This window comes from Dendrobates tinctorius, unplaced genomic scaffold (assembly GCF_039654945.1).
Source record: "Dendrobates tinctorius isolate UK_male_01 unplaced genomic scaffold, ASM3965494v1 ptg000254l, whole genome shotgun sequence".
NCBI lineage: Eukaryota > Metazoa > Chordata > Amphibia > Anura > Dendrobatidae > Dendrobates > Dendrobates tinctorius.
Genome location: NW_027361921.1, coordinates 6,975,698 through 7,000,376, shown reverse-complemented (window position 1 = coordinate 7,000,376; position 24,679 = coordinate 6,975,698). Strand labels below are relative to the sequence as shown.

The window sequence follows — 24,679 nt, the reverse complement described above, 5'->3', positions numbered from 1 at the left end:
AATTCGCAACCCCTCTGTCAATCTGACCAGCTCCACTACCTTCAGTAATCACCACAGGGAAGCCAGAGAGAATTCACAACAGACCGGCAGAGGGTGAAAACGACTCTCCACTGACTGGCATGACAGTCATCTTATTCGAATGTCACTCAGCAATCGCAGGATTACATCAAGTGATCTACAAAAGGAATGGCAAAAGGCAGCTGGGGTGAAGTGCATGGCAAGAACAGTTCACAACAGGCTCCTAGAGGCAGGGCACAAGTCATGTAAAGCTAGAAAAAAGCCTTTCATCAATGAGAAGCAAAGGAGAGCCAGGCTAAAGTTTGCCAAAGACCATAAGGATTGGACAACAGACTGGAGTAAGGTAATCTTCTCTGAGGAGTCTAATTTTCAGCTTTGTCCAACACCTGGTCATCTAATCGTTAGACGGAGACCTGCAGAGGCGTACAAGGCAGTGTCTTGCACCCACTGTGAAATTTGGTGGAGGATCGGTGATGCTCTGGGGATGCTTCAACAAGGATGCAAATGTGCATCCATCAAAGAAGAACTGCTTACATTTTTGTACCAGGAGTGGCATAAGATCAACCACAAAAGCAGTGTGAGAAGACTGGTGGAACGCATGCCAAGACGCATGAAAGCTGTGATTAAAAATCATGATTATTCCACAAAATATTGACTTCTGAATTCTTCCTGAGTTAAAACATTTGCATTGTTGTTTCTAAATGATTATGAACTTGTTTTCTTAGCATTATTTGAGCTCTGCAAGCACTGCATTTTTTTGTTATTTGACCATTTCTCATTTTCTGAACATAACATAATTTAGTGCTTGGAAATTCAAAGACCTGTTATCAGTAGCTTATAGAATAAAAGAGCAATTTACATTTAACTCTAAAATATACCTATAAAAAGAAAAATCAGACAAACTGAAAATTTTCCAGTGGACTCTTAATTTTTGCCAGAGCTGTATATTTACATACAGAACATACTGAGACAAAGTCACTGGTAAAGTGCTGGAGGGGAGATATATTTCACTGCATTTAATAGTGTCCGTGACATAAAACCCATAGATTTTCTTGCAGCACATTAAGTGCTGTGAGGGGTTAGCAGCTAATTTATGTAATGGGCTGGGTTTTGTGGACAATCAAAGAGCAGGTGGGAGGTTGTCCACCCTATCTCCACCCCAGAGTGTGGTCTAGGGCTTAACCCCTTTACCCCCAAGGGTGGTTTGCAAGTTAATGACTGGGACAATTTTTACAATTCTGCCCACTGTCCCTTTATGAGGTAACTCTGGAACGCTTCCTTGGATCCTGGTGATTACAGGAATTTTTTGAATGTTTAAAAAAAAAAATGACCATTTAACTTTTTTTCCACAAAAAAATTATTTCAGGTCCAATTTTTTTTTTAATTTTCCCAAGCGTAACAGGAGAAACTGGACCTCAAAAGTTATTGTGCAATTTGTCCGGACACGCTGATACCCCATATGTGGGGTGGGGGGGAGACCACTGGTTCGGCACATGGCAGAACACGGAAGGGAAGGAGCGCTGTTATGAATGGGTCACCGAGAAGAAAAAAGCAAAACAGCTAAGCCACAGAAAACCAGAGTGGTTGGTAACTATGCAGATTGCAGATCCCTGATCTTACCACACAACTAGCAGTAGCCGTGGAGCGTGCCTACAATGAACCTATACGCCTCATCACGGCCGGAGGACTACATAAGCCTAATGCAAGAAAAGGGAAAACTAACTTCCCCAGAGCAGACCCCAAAGGAATAGATAGCCCCCACACACGTATTGACGGTGAAACAAGATGAAGGCACAAACACAGGCAGGAAAATAGGCTGAGCAAATGATGGGGCCCAAACTAACTAGACAGGAAAGGAAAGGGAAGACACTGTCTGCAACCTGCAAAAAACCCTACAAAAATAATGTTCAACACTTCTAATAGCAAAATTAACCCTGAAGTCACTAGACTTCTCCCACTATATCAGCACTCTGAAATATTCTGAGACAGAGCAAAAAGAGACCGAACTAGTAAGGGACAAAAAGCCAATTGGCAAAATACTGATAAATAAGAGTGGAAATTCAGCTCAGCCCCCAGCCGGGGCTGGCAGACCACACAAAAAACTGACTACACCAACAAAATCAAGTGTGAACATTAGCAGAAAAACTTCGCTTTAGATGACTGGAACAGAGCTGAAAACCAAGAGCTGACAAGCCAGAAGGAATCACCAGCAACTGAATAGGGCGTCGGCTGTCTTAAATCCAATCTGAGAATCCTGAGATCCAATTGTCATCCTCATTCTCAGGTGGCAGATCTCCACTGATCAAACCAGCCGCACCACCTCCAGTCACCACCAGAGGGAGTCCATTAGGGGAACTCACAACTGGTGAACCAGAGAATGAACTCACAACAGTACCCCCCCTTACTGAGTCTCCGTCTAACCAAACGAGGATCCAATATTTTCTCTACCTCATATTCCACATTGCCTTCGACCAACACAGGGTCAGGAGGTGCTGCCATAGGAACCACTTGCTCAACAAACCTCTTCAACAGAGATTTGTGAAATACGTTATGGATCTTGAACGTAACTGGAAGAGCCAATCGAAACGAAACAGGATTAAGAATTTCCAAAATCTTATAAGGACCAATAAATCTTGGCTTAAACTTCGGAGATGCAACCTTCATAGGAATATTCTTAGACGACAACCAAACCATATCACCCACTTTAAACTGGGGACCAATGGCCCTATGCCGGATGGAAAATCGCTGGGCCTTTTCCTGAGAGTGACAACTTATCCACCACTTGGTCCCATATCTGCTGCATTCTCTTAACCACAGTGTCCACACCTGGGCAGGACGAAGATTCCACTTGCCTTGAAGAGAATCGAGGATGAAACCCAAAATTACAGAAAAAGGGTGACATCAAAGTGGCAGAACTAGCTCTATTGTTTAGTGCGAATTCGGCCAAGGGCAAAAATGAGACCCAATCATCCTGATCAGCAGATATAAAACATCTCAAATAAGACTCCAAGGTCTGATTTGTTCTCTCAGTCTGTCTATTGGTCTGGGGATGAAACGCGGAGGAGAAGGATAACTGAATTCCCAGATTGGAACAAAAGGCTTTCCAGAATCTGGAAACAAACTGGACTCCTCTGTCGGACACAATGTTCTCAGGAATCCCATATGCACCAACTCAGCGTAAGATGGCAACTTTGGGAGTGGTACAAGATGGACCATCTTCGAAAAGCTATCACAAATCACCCAGATAACAGTCATTCTCTGAGAGACAGGAAGATCAGAAATAAAATCCATTGAGATATGGGTCCATGGCCTCTTGGGCACCGGCAAGGGCATCAGCAACCCACTAGAACGAGAACAGGGTTTAGACCGAGAACAAGTCCCACAGGACTGTACAAAATTCCTGACGTCACGAGATAAGGCAGGCCACCAAAAGGACCAACTCACCAAATCTCTGGTACCAAAAATAACTGGATGTCCAGCCAATGCGGAGCAATGAATTTCAGACATCACTCTCTTTCTCCACTGGTCAGGAACATTCAATTTTCCCATAGGGCAACGCTCAGGTTTATCCTCCTGAAATTCCTCCAGGGTGCGTTTCAAATCGGGCGAAATGGCAGAAAGAACTACCCCCTCACCTAGGATGGTAGTAGGCTCGGTCACACTAAGAGAATCGGCAAAGAAACTCCTAGAAAGGGCGTCAGCCTTAACATTCTTAGTGCTGGAAGAAAAGAGACCACAAAATTAAAACGCGTGAAAAACAATGCCCATCTAGCCTGTCTAGGATTCAAGCGTTTGGCCGACTCCAGATAAATCAAATTCTTGTGATCCGTGAGGACCACAACTTGATGTCTAGCTCCCTCCAACCAATGTCTCCACTCCTCAAATGCCCACTTCCTGGCCAACAATTCCCGATTCCCCACGTCATAGTTGCGTTCAGATGGGGAGAACTTTCGAGAAAAGAAGGCACAGGGATCTTACAAGTCACAGGGTCTTTTTGGGACAAAACAGCTCCTGCACCAATCTCAGAAGCATCTACCTCCACCTGAAATGGAAGTGAGATATCAGGTTGCCGTAAAACTGGAGCCGAAGTAAAGCTCTGCTTAAGCTCCTGAAATTCTGAGATAGCCTCAGGAGACCAATTCAGCACATCAGCGCCCTTCTTGGTCAGATCAGTCAGTGGTTTGACAATACCAGAAAAATGACCTATAAATTTACGATAGAAATTAGCAAAACCCAAAAACTTCTGGAGGGCCTTCAAAGAAGTAGGCTGAACCCAATCATAAATGACCTGTACCTTGGCCGGGTCCATTTCAATAGTCGATGGAGATAAGATAAATCCCAAAAATGAAATCCTATGTACACCAAAGAGGCATTTCGATCCCTTAACAAACAAGGAATTATCTCTCAAAATCCGGAACACAGTCCGGACGTGTTCCACATGAGAATCCCAATCACTAGAAAAGATCAAAATATCATCCAGATAGATGATCAAAAACTTATCCACAAAGTGACGGAAAATATCATTCATAAAGGACTGGAAGACAGAAGGGGCATTAGTGAGCCTAAAAGGCATCACCAGGTACTCAAAATGTCGCTCCGGAGTATTAAACGCCGTCTTCCATTCATCCCCGCACTTGAAGCGAATAAGATTATATGCCCCCCTGAGGTCAAGCTTAGTAAACCAGCAGGCACTCTTAACTCTGGAGAATAAATCAGACATCAGAGGTAACGGGTACTGATATTTAACCGTCATCTTGTTAAGGGAACGATAAACAATACACGGTCTTAATGAACCATCTTTCTGGGCCACAAAAAAAAAAACAGCACCTAAAGGTGATGAGGATGGTCTAATATGACCCTTCTCCAATGACTCTTTAATATAGGATCGCATAGCATCATGTTCGGGTACGGATATGTTGAAAAACCGACCCTTGGTAAATTTACACCCAAGCATCAACTCAATTGCACAGTCATAACTCCTATGAGGAGGCAAAGACGCAGACTTGGTCTCACTAAATACATCAGAAAAATCGGCTAGATAATCAGGAATATCATGAGACTGAGGAGAGGTGGAGAAAACAGGAGCGTCCCTAAGAACACACTGACAACCCCAACTCACCACAGACCCAGATTTCCAATCCAAAACTGGATTATGAGTTTGCAACCAAGGAAAACCCAGAACAATAGTATCATGCAAATTATGCAGCACCAAAAATGTACAACTTTCTTGGTGGTCTGGGGCAACCCGCATCGTCACCTGGGTCCAAAACTGAGGTTTATTCTCCGCCAAAGGATTAGCATCAATACCCCTCAAAGGAATAGGCGTGCGCAAAGGCGTCATGGAAAAACCACAACGTTTAGCAAAGTCCAAATCCATCAGATTCAACGTGGCTCCTGAATCCACAAAAGCCTTCGTGGAAAATGTGGATAAGGAGCAGATCAGAGTAATTGCTAAAAGAAACTTAGGTTGTATACTGCCCACAGCAAATGTGAGTGCAAAACGTTTCTCTTGTTTTGGGCAGACAGAAATAGTATGAGAGACGTCTCCACAGAAAAAACACAGCTTATTACGCCTTCTAAACTCCTGACATTGCGCCCTAGACAAAACTCTATCACATTGCATAGGTTCAGACATTTGTCCAAAAGGTGGCAACTCCTCTCGTGTAGTTTTGCGTTCACGTAAAAGCCGATCAATTTGAAAGGCTAATGACATAGAATCGTCAAGACCAGAGGGAACAGGAAATCCCACCATAGTATCTTTTACGGTTTCTGACAAACCCTTCCGAAAGAGAGCTGCCAAGGCACCATCATTCCAGGTAGTAAGGACCGCCCACTTTTGGAATTTTTGACAGTATAAGGCTAGTTTCACACTAGTGCTTTTGAGCGCAGCGACGGCCTGCGCACAGCCGCCGCTAAGCCCTGCCCCCTGCCGCGCCTCCGCCGGTAGCTCCTGCGTCCCCTATCTTTATCACTGGGGGGCGCAGGCCGTGCGCAGTATGCGTTTGGCGGCGCATGCGCCTTTTTGATGGTGCGCCGAGCGCAACCAAACTGCAGCAGGTTGCGTTTGGCGCAGGTCGGTGCACCGTCAAAAAGGCGCATGCGCCGCCAAACGCATACTGCGCACGGCCTGCGCCCCCAGTGATAAAGATAGGGGACGCAGGACGCATGCAGCGTCATGCGCCGGTAGGCGGAGCTACCGGCGGAGGCGCAGCAGGGGGCGGGACTTAGCGGCGGCCGTGCGCAGGCCGTCGCTGCGCTCAAAAGCGCTAGTGTGAAACTAGCCTTACTCTGCAGAATCCTGACCATGGTTCAGTGCCAATAGGGCTTTCTCAGCTTGATCAAGAGTATTAGGTTCATCATACAACAACCCCCAAGGCTTGAAAAAATGCATCCACATTAGTCAGAATAGGATCTTCAGGTGTCAAAGAAAACTCCCAATCCTGGGGATCACCGCGCAGCAAAGAGATGACAATTTTATCCTGCTGCGCAGAGCTCCCCGATGAATTAGGCTTCAAGGCAAGAAATAATTTATAATTATTCTTAAAATTCAAAAATTTACACCGATCCCCAAAAAACACATCAGGAGTAGGGATCCTTGGTTCAGCAGCATGTGAATGAGCGAGATAGGAGGAAATTCCCTGCACTTCAGCAGTGAACTGCTCCACACGATCAGACAATTGCTTAACCCCTTTCTGCCATATGACGTACTATCCCCGTCCATGTGCCCTGGGACTTAATTCCCAGGGACAGGATAGTACGTCATAGCGATCAGCGGCACCCACGTGGTGATCACGGCCGGGTGTCAGCTGATTATTACAGCTGACAACCGGCACAATGTGTCAGGAGTGGTCACGGACCGCCCCCGACACGTTAACCCCTTGTACACCGCGATCAAACACGATTGCGGTGTACCGGGGGTTAAAGGGAAGCATCGGCAGGGAGGGGGCTCCCTCCGTGCTTCCCTGAGCCCCCCACAGCAGCGCAATGTGCAGCGCTGCTGTGGGGGGCTCTTTCCCTACAAGCCTCCGGATCCAAGATGGTGACGGGGACCTTCAGGGGCCTGTAAGGAGCTGGCTTCCTCAGTGCCTGCAAAGCGCAGGCATGAGGAAGTCTGCGTCTATGCCTGTGACAGATCGCTGATCTGTCACAGTGATCTGTGATGTGACAGATCAGCGATCTGTCACAGGACAGTGATGTCCCAACTGGGACAATGTAATAAAGTTAAAAAAAAGCGTAAAAATAATTTTTAAAAAAATCGCCAAATAAATTAGAAAAAAAAATATTCCCCAATAAAATCAATTTTTGAAAATAAAAAAAAAAAAAAACACAATAAAAGTACACATATTTGGTATCGCCGCGTCCGTAGCGACCCGCCCTATAAAACTGTTCCATTAGTTAACCCCTTTAGCGAACCCCTTAAAAAATAAAAAACGAAGCAAAAAATAATGATTTATTATCATACCACCGAACAAAAAATGCAATAACGCGCGATCAAAAAGACGCATATAAATATCCATGGTACCGTTGAAAACGTCAGCTTGTCCCGCAAAAAACGAGCCGCCATACAGCATCATTTGCAAAAAAATAAAAAAGTTATAGCTCGCAGAATAAAGCGATGCAAAAATTATTTTTTTTCTTATATAAAATAGTTTTCATTGCATAAAACCGCCAAAACATAAAAAAAAGACCTAAATGAGGTATCGCTGTAACCGTACTGACCCGAAGAATAAAACCGCTTTACCAATTTTACCGCATGTGGAACGGTGTAAACGCACCCCCCCAAAATAAATTCACGAAACGCTGGTTTTTGTTCATTCTGCGTCCCAAAAATCGGAATAAAAAGCGATCAAAAAATGTCACATGCCCGAAAATGGTACCAATAAAAACGTCAACTCGTCCCGCAAAGAATAAGACCTCACATGACTCGGTGGGTCAAAATACGGAAAAATTATAGCTCTCAATATGTGGTGATGCAAAAACTAATTTTACAATAAAAAGCGTCTTTTAGCGTGGGACAGCTGCCAAACATAAAAACCGCCATAAATAGTAAATCAAACCCCCCGTTATCACCCCCTTAGTTAGGGAAAAATAATAAAATAAAAAAAATGTATTTATTTCCATTTTACCATTAGGGTTAGGGTTAGGGCTAGGGTTGGAGTTAAAATTGGGGGGTTTCCACTGTTTGGGCACATCAGGGGCTCTCCAAATGCAACATGGCGTCTGATCTCAATTCCAGCCAATTCTGCGTTGAAAAAGTTAAATGGTGCTCCTTCCCTTCCAAGCTCTGCCATTCGCCCAAACAGTGTTTTACCCCCACATATAGGGTATCAGCATACTCAGGACAAATTGCAAAACAACTTTTGGAGTCCAATTTCTCCTGTTACCCTTAGGAAAATAAAAAATTGGGGGCGAAAATATCATTTTTGTGGAAAAAAATGATTTTTTTATTTTCACGCCCAGGCGTTATAAACTTCTTTGAAGCACTTTGGGGTTCAAAGTGCTCACTACACATCTAGATAAGTTCCTTAGGGTGTCTAGTTTCCAAAATGGGGTCACTTGTGTGGGGTTTCCACTGTTTAGGTACATCAGGGGCTCTCCAAAAGCAACATGACACCCGCAGACCATTCCATCAAAGACTGTATTCCCAAACGTCACTACTTCCCTTCCGAGACCCGACGTGTGCCCATACAGTAGTTTTCTCCCACATATGAGGTATCAGCGTACTCAGGACTAATTGGACAACAACTTTTGGTGTCCAATTTCTCCTTGTACCCTTGGGAAAATAAAAAAAATTGGTGATTAAAAGATCATGTTTGTGGAAAAAATACGATTTTTTTATTTTCAATCCCGGGCGTTATAAACTTCTGTGAAGCACTGGGGGGTTCAAATTTCTCACCACACATCTAGATAAGTTCCTTGGGGGGTCTAGTTTCCAAAATGGTGTCATTTGTGGGACGTTTCTACTGTTTTGGTACATCAGGGGCTTTCCAAACGCGACATGGTGTCCGATCTCAATTCCAGCAAGAAACGTCAAATGGCGCTGCTTCCCTTCTGGGCTCTGCCATGCGCCCAAATAGTCATTTACACCCACATATGGGGTATCAGCGTACTCAGGACAAATTGCGCAATAACTTTTAGGGTCCTGTTACCCTTGGAAAAATAAAAATTGGGGGTGAAAAAATCATTTTTGTGGAAAAAATATGATTTTTTAATTGTACCGCTGTATGTTATAAACTTCTGTGAAGCCCTTGTTGGTTCAAAGTTCTCCCCACATATCTAGATAAGTTTCTTGGGGGGTCTAGTTTCCAAAATGGGGTCACTTGTGGGGGGTTTCCACTGTTTAGGTACATCAGGGGCTCTCCAAACGTGACATGGCGTCCGATCTGAATTCCAGCCAATTTTGCATTGAAAAAGTCAAACGGCGCTCCTTCCCTTCTGAGGTCTGCCATGCACCGAAACAGTGGTTCCCCCCCACATATCAGGTATCAGCGTACTCAGGACAAATTGCACAATAACTTTTGCAGTCCAATTTCTCCTGTTACCCTTGGTAAAATAAAAAAAATTGAACCTGAAGTATTTTTTTGTGAAAAAAGTTAAATGTTCATTTTTTTGTAAATATTCAAAAAATTCCTGTGACGCACCTAAAGGGTTAATAAACTTCTTGAATGTGGTTTTGAGCACCTTAAGGGTTGCAGATTTTAGAATGGTATCACTTTTGGGTATTTTCTATCATATAGACCCCTCAAAGTGGCTTTAAATGTGATGTGGTCCGTAAAAATAAAATGGTGTTGCAAAAAATGAGAAATCGCTGGTCAATTTTTAACCCTTATAACTTCCTAACAAAAAAAAAATTTTGGTTCCAAAATTGTGATGATGTAAAGTAAACATGTGGGAAAAATGTTATTTCTTAAGTTTTTTGTGTGCCATATCTCTGTGATTTAAGGACATAAAAATTCAAATTTGGAAAATTGCGAAAGTTTCAAAATTTTCGCCAAATTTCCATTTTTTCACAAATAAACGCAAGTTATATGAATGAAATTTTGCCACTAACATGAAGTACAATATGTCACGAGAAAACAATGTCAGAACAGAAAACCAGAGTTGTTGGTAACTATGCAGATTGCAGATCCCTGATCTTACCACACAACTAGAAGTATCCGTGGAGCGTGCCTACGATGAACCTAGATGCCTCGTCACGGCTGGAGGACTACATAAGCCTAAAGCAAGAAAAGGGAAAACTAACTGCCCCAGAGCAGACCCCAAAGGAATAGATAGCCCCCACACATGTATTGACGGTGAAACAAGATGAAGGCACAAACACAGGCAGGAAAATAGGCTGAGCAAATGATGGGGCCCAAACTAACTAGACAGGAAAGGAAAGGGAAGACACTGTCTGCAACCTGCAAAAAACCCTACAAAAATAATGTACAACACTTCTGATAGCAAAATTAACCCTGAAGTCACTAGACTTCTCCCACTATATCAGCACTCTGAAATATTCTGAAACAGAGCAAAAAGAGACCGAACTAGTAAGGGATAAAAAGCTAATTTGCAAAACACTGATAAATAAGAGTGGAAATTCAGCTCAGCCCCCAGCCGGGGCTGGCAGACCACACAAAAAACTGAATAGACCAACAAAATCAAGTGTGAACATTAGCAGAAAAACTTCGCTTTAGATGACTGGAACAGAGCTGAAAACCAAGAGCTGACAAGCCAGAAGGAATCACCAGCAACTGAATAGGGCGTCGGCTGTCTTAAATCCAATCTGAGAATCCTGAGATACAATCGTCATCCTCATTCTCAGGTGGCAGATCTCCACCGATCAAACCAGCCACACCACCTCCCATCACCACCAGAGGGAGTCCAGAAGGGGAACTCACAATTGGTGAACCCAAGAATGAACTCACAACAGAGCGCCGTTTGACTTTTTCAACACAAAATTGGCTGGAATTGAGATTGGACGCCATGTCGCGTTTGGAGAGCCCTTGATGTGCCTAAACAGTGGAAACCCCCCAATTCTAACTCCAACCCTAACCCCAACACACCCATAAAACTGATCCCAACCCTAACCCTAATGGGGAAATGGAAATAAATACATTTTTTTAATTTTATTATTTTTCCCTAACTTAGGCTAGTTTCACACTTGCTTTTTTTTGCAGCGCGTTTTTCCCGCAAACGCATTGAAAAAACGCATACAAAAGCATACAACTGCTGCGTTTTTTTCAAGCATTTTTATGAGCATGCATGAAAAAAACGCAGCGTTTTTATGCGTTTGTATGCGTTTTTACCGCGTTTGCGTTTTTTTCCAACATTAGGTGGCCCCTCACACTAACCCAAACCATGACTTTACTAACCCTAACCCTAACCCTAACCCTAACCCTGACCCTGACCCAAACCATACTTAACCCTAACCCAAACCCTAAACCCTAACTAACCCTAACCCTGACCCTAACCCTGACCCTTAACCAAACCATACTTAACCCTAACCCAAACCCTAACTAACCTTAACCCTAACCCTAACCCTGACCCTAACCCTTAACCAAACCATACTTAACCCTAACCCAAACCCTAACTAACCTTAACCCTAACCCTAACCCTGACCCTAACCCTTAACCAAACCATACTTAACCCTAACCCTGACCCTAACCCTAACCATACTTAACCCTAACCCTGACCCTAACCCTTAACCAAACCATACTTAACCCTAACCCAAACCCTAACTAACCTTAACCCTAACCCTGACCCTAACCCTTAACCAAACCATACTTAACCCTAACCCAAACCCTAACTAACCTTAACCCTAACCCTAACTAACCTTAACCCTAACCCTGACCCTAACCCTTAACCAAACCATACTTAACCCTAACCCAAACCCTAACTAACCTTAACCCTAACCCTGACCCTAACCCTTAACCAAACCATACTTAACCCTAACCCTGACCCTAACCCTGACCCTGACCCTAACCCTAAACCCCCTTAACTAACCCTAACTCTAACCCAAACCCCTAAATTCCATGGTTAACAAAAAAAAACGCATGTGCAAAAAAACGCATACATGAGCATGCCAGTGCGCATGTATGCGCATCCATAGGCTATAATGGCCATTTTTAGCGCAAAACGTGCGCATACGTGCGCATGCGCTTTTTTGCAGGGCCAAAAAATGCAACATGCTGCGTCTGGAAAATACAAACGCACACCCCAAAAAAACGCAGCGCATGAAAATCGCATACATGCGCTTACCAGCGCGCAGGTATGCGCACCCATGTTAAATATAGGGGAAAAACGCATGCGCACGTATGCGTTTTTTTCCAGCGCAAAAAAACGCAAATGTGAAACCAGCCTAAGGAGGTGATAAAGGGGGGTATGATTTACTATTTATAGCGGGTTTTTATGTTTGGCAGCTGTCACACGCTTAGGGTGGTTTCACATTAGCGCTTTTTAAGCGCACGCACGGCCGGGGGTAGCTCCGCCCCCGAGCCGGCTCTCTGCCCGGCGTGCCCGCCCCTTGCTTGTAGCGCCGCCTCCTAGCGCACAGCGGCGCCTGCGATCGGCGCACCCTATCTTTAGCATAGGGTGCGCAGATCGTGCGCAGGCCGTGCGCTAGTTGCGCTTTGACCTGCGCTGCGCACTTTTGACGGTGTGCCGTGCGCGCCAAAATCCGAAAAGTTTGATTTTGGCGCGCACGGCGCACCGTCAAAAGTGTGCAGCGCACGTCAAAGCGCAACTAGCGCACGGCCTGCGCACCCTATGCTAAAGATAGGGTGCGCCGATCGCAGGCGCCGCTGTGCGCTAGGAGGTGGCGCTACAAGCAAGGGGCGGGCACGCCGGGCAGAGAGCCGGCTCGGGGGCGGAGCTACCCCCGGCCGTGCGTGCACTTAAAAAGCGCTAATGTGAAACCAGCCTAAAAGACGCTTTTTATTGCAAAAAATAGTTTTTGCATCACCACATTTTGAGAGCTATAATTTTTCCATATTTTGGCCCACAGTCATGTGAGGTCTTCTTTTTGCGGGACGAGTTGACGTTTTTATTGGCTCCATTTTTGGGCACGTGACATTTTTAATCGCTTTTTATTACGATTTTTGGGAGGCAGAATGAACAAAAAACAGCAATTCATGAATTTCTTATTCTTTGGGTCAGTATGATAACAGCGATACCTCATTTATATATTTTTTTTGTGTTTTGGCGCTTTTATACAATAAAAATTTTATATAAAAAATAATTATTTTTGCATTGCTTTATTCTGCGAGCTATAACTTTATTTTTTCGCTGATGATGCTGTATGGCGGCTCGTTTTTTGTGGGATAAGGTGATGTTTTCAGTGGTACCATGTTTATTTATATCCATCTTTTTGATCGTATGTTATTCCACTTTTTGTTCGGCGGTATGATGATAAAGCATTTTTTTTTGCCTTTTTTAAGGGGTTCACTAAAGGGGTTAACTAGTGGGACAGTTTCATAGGGCGAGTCATTACGGACGTGGCGATACCAAATATGTGTATTTTTTATGTACATAAAGAAATTAATTTAATGGGGAAATTTTTTTGTTCTTTATTTAGGATTTTTTTTTTTTTTTATTCTTTTTTACTTTTTCCCAGGGTAAGACATCACTATATAGTGTCAGATCGCTGATCTGACACTTTGCAGAGCACTGTGTCAGATCAGTGATCTGACAGGCAGTGCAGGAGGCTTCTCAGCACCTGCTCTTATTACGCTCTGAGAAGCCACCTCCCTGCAGAACTCGGAAGGACCCCACGGCCATCTTGGATCCGGGGACCTGCAGGGAGGAGGCCCTCGAAACAACGCAATCACATTACGTTGATCTGAGGGTCTCAGGGAAGCACGCAGGGAGCCCCCTCCCTGCCCGATGATGCGCTATGCCACCGGAACACTGCGATCCCTGACCGCTCCTGGCACATAGTGCCGTGTGTCAGCTGTGATAATGAAGTTCCAAACAAATTCAAGCTGATCTGCAAGCTCAAGGTGCATCAGTGTCAGAGCGAACAACTTGTGAAAAGCAAAAAAGAGTAAACACAGATTGGTGTGCACACCTGTTTCAATATTCAGACAATCCACAGGCATATCTACCTGAGAGAACACAGAAGATGCCAGTAAGCTGCCAAAGTGGGCAGTCAAGTCAAGAGAAAGGGGTGCAGGGGAGAACCCATGCGTATCGCAGTTCAAGACAGCTTCATCAGGGAAAGTGTGACAGGGTTGTCGCCTTTTAATACTCAGATGTGTTGGTTGACTTCCATGTTGTATAAAAGTCTTAATTTCTTTTATGTGTTTGTGGTTTTGTATGTCCGAGCAGTCTACACAAAGCAAGAATGAGGACGGCACTGCAAGAAGAGAGGAGGCACCGGATCAAGACAGCAACCCGACCGCCCGGTAGGTATTATGAAAGCTTTTTCTTATCTTGCAGGCCAGATTGGGGGCATATATACAGTATATTAGAATGCTGTATATCAAGGCTGAAGGGTACTGGCCTTAATTCATATTGGAAAACCTGGTGACAAGTTCCCTTTAAAATTGATGTTGGGAGAAGGTACTCTTCAAATATTTGAGACCTGGGGAAGTTTGCAAAAGAAGAGTGATCCAAAATTCCAGTTGAGAAGTGTAAGAAGCTTGTTGATGGATACAGGAAGCAATTGATTGCAGTTATTCCAAAGGGTGTTCAAACAAGTATTAAGTTGAGGGTGTCAACTATGTTGACAGGACCATTTTGTGGGTTTTGTGCGAAATTATATCTAATTTGCCTTTTTTGCTCAATGTTTTTGTGTTGTTCCAATACACAGAAATTAAATAAATGTGTATAACAAAGAGTGTAATTGCAATAATTTTCTGGGATAGAGCCTTTCTGGAATAATTTCAAGGCTGCCAATATTTTTGGCCATGACTGTATATGTAGACACACAGCACATGCATGCACATCTACAATGCTCAAAAAAATAAAGGGAACACTCAAATAACACATCCTAGATCTGAATGAATGAAATATTCTCATTGAATACTTTGCTCTGTACAGTAAGTTGAAAGTTGAATGTGCTGACAACAAAATCACACAAAAGTCATCAATGGAAATCAAATTTATTAACCAATGGAGGCCTGGATTTGGAGTTCCACACAAAATTAAAGTGGAATGTAATGTCCTTAAAATAAGTCAAAATGATGCTCAGTATTGTGTGTGGCTTCCACGTGCCAGTATGACCTCCCTAAAATGCCTGGGCATGCTCCTGATGAGTAAACACGAAGAGAAATGCTCCTGATGTGTTCAGAACAATAAAACATAATTATCAATGTAAATCAAAATGAATATCCCATGGAGGTCTGGATTTGGAATGATACTCAAAGTCAAAGTGGAAAATCAAATTACAGGCTGATCCAACTTCAGTGGAAATGCCTCATGACAAGGAAAGTTGCTCAGTATTGTATGTGGCCCCCATGTGCCTGTATGACCTCCTTACTGTACAACGTCTGGGCATGCTTCTGAAGAGGCGGTGGATAGTCTCCTGAGGGATCTTCTCCCAGACCTGGACTAAAGCATCCGCCAACTCCTGGACAGTCTGTGGTGCAACGTGACGCTGGTGGATGGAGTGAGACATGATGTCCCAGATGTGCTCAATCAGATTCAGGTCTGGGGAACGGTCGGGCCAGTCCATAGCTTCAATGCCTTCATCTTGCAGGAACTGCTGACACACTCCAGCCACATGAGGTCTGGCATTGTCCTGCATTAAGAGGAACTCAGGGCTAACCGCACCAGCATATGGTCTCACAAAGGGTCTGAGGATCTCATCTCGGTACCTAATGGCAGTCAGGCTACCTCTGGCAAGCACATGGAGGGCTGTGTGGCCCTCCAAAGAAATGCTACCCCTCACCATTTCTGACCCACTGCCAAACCGGTCATGCTGAAGAATGTTGCAGGCAGCAGATCGCTTTCCATGGCGTCTCCAGACTCTGTCAAATGTGCTCAGTGTAAACCTGCTTTCATGTGTGAAGAGCACAGGGCGCCAGTGGCAAATTTGCCAATCCTGGTGTTCTGTGGCAAATGCCAAGCGTCCTGCATGGTGTTGGGCTGTGAGCACAACCCTCATCTGTTGACGTCGGGCACTCAAACCATCCTCAAGGAGTCGGCTTCTAACAGTTTATGCAGACATGCACATTTGTGGTCTGCTGGAGGCCATTTTGCAGGGCTCTGGCAGTGCTCCTCCTGTTCCTCTTTGCACAAAAGTGGAGGTAGCCGTCCTGCTGCTGGACTGTTGCCCTCCTACAGCCCCCTCCACGTCTCCTGGTGTACTGGCCTGTCTCCTGGTAGCGCCTCCGGCCTCTGGACACTACGCTGACAGACACAGCAAACCTTCTTGCCACAGCTCGCATTGATGTGCCATCCTGAATGAGCTGCACTACCTGAGCCTCTTGTGTGGGTTGTAGAGTCTGTCTCATGCTACCACGAGTGTGAAAGCACAACCAACATTCAAAAATGACCAAAACATCAGACAGAAACCATTGGTACTGAGTTGTGGTCTGTGGTCCCCACCTGCAGAACCACTCCTTTATTGAGTGTGTCTTGATAATTGCCAATAATTTCCATCTGTTGTCTATTCCATTTGCACAACAGCATGTGAAATTGATTGTCAACAGTGTTGCTTCCTAAGTGAACAGTTTGATTTCACAGACTGTTGATTTACTTGGAGTTATATTCTGTTGTTTAAATGTTCCCTTTATTTTTTGAGCAGTGTATATACACACAGCACTTGCATTTACAAAATTATATAATATATATATATATATATATATATATATATATATATATATATATATATATATATATATATATATACATATATATATATATATATAGCTCTGGCAAAAATTAAGAGACCACTTTCAAATGTTCAGTTTGTCGGATATTTCTCATTACAAGTACTGTATATTTTTGAGTTAAATGTAAATTGATCTTTTAGTCTGTTAACTTCTGACAACGTCTCAGAATTTCTAAGCAATAAATTTTGTATTTGTTTTCTGACAAAGAAAAATGGTTAAAATTTAAAAAAAAAAAACAGTGCTTTCAGATCTCAAATATTGCAAAGAAAACAAGTTCACAATCATTTAGAAACAACAATACTAATGTTTTAACTCAGGAAGACTTCTGAAATCAATATTTTGTGGAATAACCATGATTTTTAAAAACAGCTTTCATGCGTCTTGGCATGCTTTCCACCAGTCTTTCACACTGCTTCTGGTGCGCAAAAAATTAAGCAGTTCTTCTTTGTTTGATGGCTTGTGACTATCCATCATCCTCCTGGTTACATTCCATAGGTTTTCAATGGGGTTCAGGTCTGGAGAATGAGCTGCCCATGACAGGGATTTGAGATTTGATGTGGTGGTCTCTTAATTTTTTCCAGAGCTCTGTATGTGTATATGCATAGGTGGTGTTGGTGGAAGGTATGCATCACAGAGGTAGTTGTCCTCTGATGCAAACCTGGAGTAATGCCCTACTGCACAAAGTACCAAGAGGCTTGTTTTGTGCATCTTGTCAGGTTTATGGGTGGCCTGTGAGATAGGTCTGGCAGCTCACATACTCTGTTATCTGTTGCTGTTTTGCTATCCACCCTGTGTGTCCTGGACTGTCTCTAAAGTGACTTTGCTGGAACGGTTTACTTTGTTTAGGCTGCACTGTAAGGCCATTTATTTTCCTTTGCTTGTGGCATGGTTTATGAAGCACCAATAAACAAGTCTGGACATTTAAAACGGTTTTGGTATTATCTCACCACCAACTCAAGTAAGTAGCATTACCACAATTGGTGGGGCAGCGTTCCCAGAGAACACGTGTGACTGCTACAGAGGTGCTGCATGTCCTGGGTGAATGCAACCATAAGCCAGCAAGTAATGTCAGTCAACATGGAGGACCTGGTTAACCTCTTTACCACCAAGGGTGGTTTGCACGTTCATGACAGGGCCAATTTTTACAATTCTGACCACTGTCACTTTATGAGGTCATAACTGTGGAACGCTTCCATGGATCCCGGTGATTCTGACCTTGTTTTCTTGTGACATATTGTACTTCATGTTAGCGGTAAAATTTCATTCATATAACTTACGATTATTTGTGGAAAAAACGGAAATTTGGCGAAAATTTCACAATTTTCCAACTTTGAATTTTCATGCTCTTAAATCACAGAGATATGGCACACAAAAAACTTAATAAGCAACATTTCCCAAATGTTTACTTTACGTCAACACAATTTGGGAATCAAAAATTTTTTTTCTTAGGAAGTTATAAGGGTTAAAAGTTGACCAGCGATTTCTCATTTTTACAAACACCATTTTATTTTTAGGGACCACATCACATTTGAAGTCACGTTGAAAGGTCTATATGATAGAAAATTCCGAAAAGTGACACCATTCTAAAAACTGCAACCCTCAAGGTACTCAAAACCAGATTCAAGAAGGTTATTAACCCTTCAGGTGCTTCACAGGAATTTTTTGAATGTTTAAAAAAAATGAACTTTATTTTCACAAAAAAAATTAATTCAGGTCCAAATTTTTATTTTACCAAGGGTAACAGGAGAAATTGGATGGAGAAATTGGATGGCAAAAGTTATTGTGCAATTTGTTCTGAGTATACTGATACCTGATATGTGAGGGGGAACCACTATTTCGGCGCATGGCAGAGCTCAGAAGGGAAGGAGCGTCGTTTGACTTTTTCATTGCAAAATTGGCTGGAATTTAGATCGGACGCCATGTCACGTTTGGAGAACTGCTGATGTGCCTACACAGTGGAAACCCCCCACAAGTGAGCCTATTTTGGAAACTAGACCCCCTCAAGGAAATTATCTAGATATGTGGTGAGCACTTTGAACCCCCAAGGGTTTCACAGAAGCTTATAACGTACAGCCGTACAATTAAAAAATCATATTCTTTCCACAAAAATGATCTTTTCACCTCCAATTTTTATTTTCCCCAAGGGTATTAGGGCGCCAAAAGTTATTGTGCAATTTGTCCTGAGTACACAGATACCCCACATGTGGAGGTAAACCACTATTTGGGCGCATTGCAGAGTTTGGAATGGAAGCAGCGCCATTTGACTTTTTTGGCTGGAGTCGAGATCAGAAGCCATGTCGCGTTTGGAAAGCCCCTGATGTGCCAAAACAGTGGAAACCCCCCACAAATTACACCATTTTGGAAACTAGACCCCCCCAAGGAACTTATCTAGATGTGTGGTGAGAACTTTGAACCCCCCCAAGGGCTTCACAGAAGTTTATAACGTACAGACATAAAATTAAAAAATCATATTTTTTCCAAAAAAATTATCTTTTCACCCACAATTTTTATTTTCCCAAGGGTAACAGGACCCCAAAAGTTATTGTGCAATTTGTCCTGAGTACGCTGATATCCCATATGTGGGAGAAAACTACTGTATGGGCACACGTCAGGGCTCGGAAGGGAAGTTGTGACGTTTTGGAATGCAGATTTTGATGGAATGGTCTGCGGGTGTCATGTTGCCTTTGGAGAGCCCCTGATGTGCCAAAACTGTGGAAACCCCCCACAAGTGACCCCATTTTGGAAACTAAAACACCCCAAGGAACTTATCTAGATGTGTGGTGAGCACTTTGAACCCCCAAGGGCTTCACAGAAGTTTAACGCCCGGCGTGAAAATAAAAAAAATCATATTTTTTCCACAAGCATGATCTTTTAGTCCCCAATTTTTTTATTTTCCCAAGGGTAACAGGAGAAATTGAACCCAAAAAGTTGTTGTCCAATTTGTCCTGATTACGCCGATATCCCATATGTGGGAGAAAACTACTGTATGGGCACACGTCGGGGCTCGGAAGGGAAGTAGTGACGTTTTGGAATGCAGACTTTGATGGAATGGTCTGCGGGTGTCATGTCGTGTTTGGAGAGCCTCTGATGTGCCTAATCTGTTGAAACCCCCACAAGTGACCCCATTTTGGAAACTAGACCCCCCAAGGAACTTATTTCGATGTGTGGTGAGAACTTTGAACCCCCAAGTGCTTCACATAAGTTTATAACGTAGAGCCATAAAAAAAAATCATTTTTTTTTCAACAAAAATGATATTTTTTGCCCCAAATTTTTTATTTTACCAAGGGTAACAGGAGAAACTGGACCCAAAAAGTTGTTGTAGAATTTGTCCTGAGTACACTGATACCCCATATGTGGGGGTAAACCACTGTTTGGGCGCATGGCAGAGCTTGGAAGGAAAGGAGCACCGTTTGACTTTTTCAACGCAGAATTGGCTGGAATTGAGATCAGACGCCATGTTGCATCTGGAGAGCACCTGATGTGCCCAAACAGTGGAAACCCCCCAATTATAACTCCAACCCTAACCCCAACACACCCCTAACCCTAGCCCTAACCCTAGCGGGAAAATGGAAGTAAATACATTTTTTAAATTTTATTATTTTTCCCTAATTAAGGGGGTGATAAAGGGGGGTTTGATTTACTATTTATGGCAGGTTTTTATGTTTGGCAGCTGTCACAGGCTAAAAGACGCTTTTTATTGCAAAAAATAGTTTTTGCATCACCACATTTTGAGAGCTATAATTTTTCCATATTTTGGCCCACAGTGTCATGTGAGGTCTTTATTTTTGCGGGACGAGTTGGCGTTTTTATTCGTACCATTTTCGGGCATGTGACATTTTTTGATCGCTTTTTATTCCCATTTTTGGGACGCAGAATGAACAAAAACCAGCATTTCATGAATTTCTTTAGGGGGGTGCGTTTACACCGTTCCGTGTCGGGTAAAATTGATAAAGCGGTTTTATTCTTCGGGTCAGTAAGATTACAGCGATACCTCATTTATGTCTTTTTTTAATGTTTTGGTGCTTTTATACAATAAAAACAATTTTATATCAAAAAATTATTTTGCATTGCTTTATTCTGCGAACTATAACTTTTATTTTTTCGCTGATGACGTTGTGTGGCGGCTCATTTTTTGCGGAACAAGATGACGTTTTCAGTGGTACCATGGTTATTTATATCCGTCTTTTTGATTGCGCGTGATTGCACTTTTTGTTCGGTGGTATGATGATAAATCATTATTTTTTGCTTTGTTTTTTATTTTTATTTTTTAAGGGGTTCACTCAAGGGGTTAACCAGTGGGACAGTTTTATAGGGCGGGTCGTTACGGACGTGGCGATACTAGATGTGTACTTTTATTGTTTTGTTTTTTATTTCCAAAAAAATGAATTTATTAGGGAATAGGTTATTTTTTTATTTAACGATTTTTTATAAATTATTTTTACTTTTTTTTTTTTTTACTTTATTACTTTGTCCCGGGGGGATATCACTGTCTTGTGTCAGATCGCTGATCTGACACTTCACACAGTGCTGTGACAGGCACTGCAGCAGGCTTCCTTGTGCCTGCTCTCTGCAGGCAATGAGGAAGCCGCCTCCCTGCAGGCCCCCGCGGCCATCTTGGATCCGGGGGCCTGCTGGGAAGGAGGCCCCCAGAGCAGCGCAGCACATCGCGCTGCACTGGGGGTCTCAGGGAAGCACGGATGGAGCCCCCTCCCTGACGATGCTTCCCTGATCCTCCGGTACACTGCGATCATGTTTGATCGCAGTGTGCCAGGGGTTAATGTGCCGCCCCTGACAGTGTTGGGTGTCAGCTGTAATAATCAGCTGACACCCGGCCGCGATCAGCGGTGCTCCCACCCGGGTGCGCTGCTGATCTCGATGACGTACTATCCACTATCCCGTCCTCGGTCATAGGGGCCCAGGTACCGTGGACGGGATAGTACGTCAGATGTCAGAAAGGGGTTAAATACTTGGTGCAACCCCAGCAGCAACAGTTGTAGTAGCACCAACAACAGCTGACACAGCAGGAGACGAATAAGCTACTTAAGCAACAGATCCATCGGCACCAGCCTCTGCCTCTTACTTTCCCTCTCAAATATTTATCAGCAGTCATTATGAAAGGAAACATACCTTTATTAAAGAAGTGATAACAATGGCTCCGGCGTTGACCATAGGGTTGTGTGGCTTTTCTGAAATGCATAAAGATACAGCAACATATTACTAGCACACACATGAATTTACTGTTCCTTGAAAAAAATACAAACTGAGATAACTATCATAAACATAACGTCATTAAATCAATTTACACAAATACTCTGCTATAATGACTTTCAACTATAATCTTTGGACACTAACTGGATGTTCTAAAAGACAATTAATTAGCAACGGATCACCAATAATTGCTTAATGTTTCAATTTCATTGCTTAGTTGCTTTTTGCAGTTCGGTTCTGGTTGCCAGTACAAAACAGGGATTCCCTGCAATAAGCAAGAATAAAAAGACAAGCAGCAAAATTAATAAATGGCAGGAACATAAACCATTAACATTTATAGATTTTTTAAAATTTAAAATAGATGAATAAGGCTTTATTCACATAGCAGAATTTGGTGAGCATTTGGTATCAGTATTTGTAAAATACCATGTCTAAAGAAAGCACGGACAATCTGCCAGTAGGATCAACCCTCCTAAGCCGTCTACATGGGCATGTAAATCAAAGGAAGCTGAATAAAATGATATTTTGATATCTATGATCTGATGTCTTATTCCAGAGAAATCCACATTTTTCAGATAGAAGACCATCAAATTTAACTTTGATTTCTATTAATTAGTTGGCCCGTGCGAAATTTTCGCACATTGGTCGTCGGGGGCGCAAGCAATTTCAGAAAAAAGCAAGCTGGTCAAATGTAAATGTATTTTATGAGCTGATGAACACAGACAGGTATTTATATATGTAGATTGGTAATACAATAAATTGTTTTGATAAGTAGAGGCCAAAAATTGTCTTCTGGTTGAGGTGCCACCGGCAGGTCATTGTGTCTTTCTGCAGGTTTATGAAAACGAATGTTTAAGTTGTATTTAGTGATAAAATCGTGAATGTGTGGTTTGTTTGGCTCTTTTCTTGCTGAAGGGGGCAAGTTTACCTTTTAAATGGTGTATCAATTGTGTGTGGGGCGAAGTAATCAGGAAAAAGCAGTGCATGCTTACAAATGTGTTTGCATCTGTGACTCACCTGCAGTGAAGTGTGCAATCCTCCAATTTGCCTGAAATAGGCTGGGCAAGTAGTTTGGCAAGCTGGAAAACCCCTAAGGCAAAGGTTTGGATTTGTTTGTTATGTCTGTAAGCAGCTTTGTGGTAGTGTGCTTTCGGGCAGAGTGGTGCCACCTGCAGGTCATTTTTCCTTACTACAGGTTTATGAAAATTAATGTTTAAACTGTATTTTTTTATCAAATCGTGGATGTATGGTTTGCTTTTAGCTATTTTCTTGCTGAAGGGGGCAAGTTAACCTTTCAAATGGTGTATCATTTGTGTGTGTGGGTGGAGTATGAACGGAGATAGAAAGTAATAACCGAAAAACAGTGTTAATAGAATAGATACACAAAGGGTATAAAACGTTTTGTCCCTAATCTGTCTCAGAAGGCTGCAGTTATTTTATGCAGTATTCCTGCTAATTTATAAGGTGTATAGCACTCGGTATGCTAATACATATTGGTAGAATAGGACAAAAATTTTTAGTACCAGCGTCCCACCAACATGTTTCACTGCGCTAGTGGCGTCATCAGGGGATAGCACATAGACTTAACGGATTCCACCTGCGGCTTTTCAAAACCTGCTGACATGTGCCATGAAAGATGTGGGTTCACCGCCAAAGCACATATCAAAGGGAGGGAGCCCGACATCAGCATACTACTATGCTCAACATTGGAAAGGGGTTAATAGAAATAAAAGCTAAATTTTATGATCTTCTAGTGAGGGTTTATTTGAGGTTCTCTCCAATTTGGAAATTATATTATATTATAATATATATATATATATATATATATATATATATATATATAATAAAAAGAGAGAAGTGCCAGCTCTGCCAGTGATCAGAACGCATAACTTGAGGTGCATATGCACATATCTTACTGCATTCAAAGTGAGACATTTAGCAAAATATTGATCAATATATTGAGCCACCCCGCCACGCCAAGGCAATCTCATATGGGGGGTCCTACGCTACATTTTTATTTATTCACTGTGCCATTGCGGCCTCCTAAATGTTTTAAAAACAAGACCATATCAAATGCAATCCATACCTGAAGCATATCTGCATCACTCCCATGCAGCCAGATGGAGCAGGTGCAGATGAAGGCCAACCAGGTCTGAACACAGACATCTCAGGTTTGACCTCCACACACTGCCTGACCAGCAAACACAGATGAAGGGCAATGCAGGCTCAGACATGGATGCAAAAATAAATAAAGCCTGGGGCAGGGCGGGGCTGCCGTGAGTGTGCACAGCAGCCTAGATCAATCACAATAAACACAGAAAAGATGGCGAACGTGACCCAGCGTGCACGGCAAAGGTGGTGGTCAGCCACAAAACCAATTTGCAATAAAAAGAGAGAAGAGCCAGCACTGCCAGTGGTCAGAACGCATAACATGAGGTGCATATGCACATATCTTACTGCATTCAAAATGAGACATTTAGCAAAATATTGATCAATATATTGAGCCACCCCGCCACGCCAAGGCAATCTCATATGGGGGGTCCTACTCTACATTTTTATTTATTCACTGTGCCATTGCGGCCTCCTAAATGTTTTAAAAGCAAGACCATATCAAATGCAATCCATACCTGAAGCA

General features: G+C 42.9%; 1 protein-coding gene across 5 annotated transcripts in view; it reads right to left on the bottom strand.

The window, feature by feature from the left end:
- LOC141067709 (glutaminase kidney isoform, mitochondrial-like) overlaps positions 1–24,679 on the bottom strand; it is a 484,569-nt gene that overhangs the window by 287,426 nt on the left and 172,464 nt on the right. For all 5 annotated transcript variants that reach the window (XR_012226460.1, XR_012226459.1, XM_073558127.1 and 2 more), the window contains exon 7: positions 21,964–22,022. Coding sequence is in view for 3 of the 5 variants with exons in the window: in XM_073558127.1 (XP_073414228.1) it covers positions 21,964–22,022 (59 nt within the window). In the remaining 2 variants the exon portion in view is untranslated. The remainder of the gene's footprint in view (positions 1–21,963; positions 22,023–24,679) is intronic.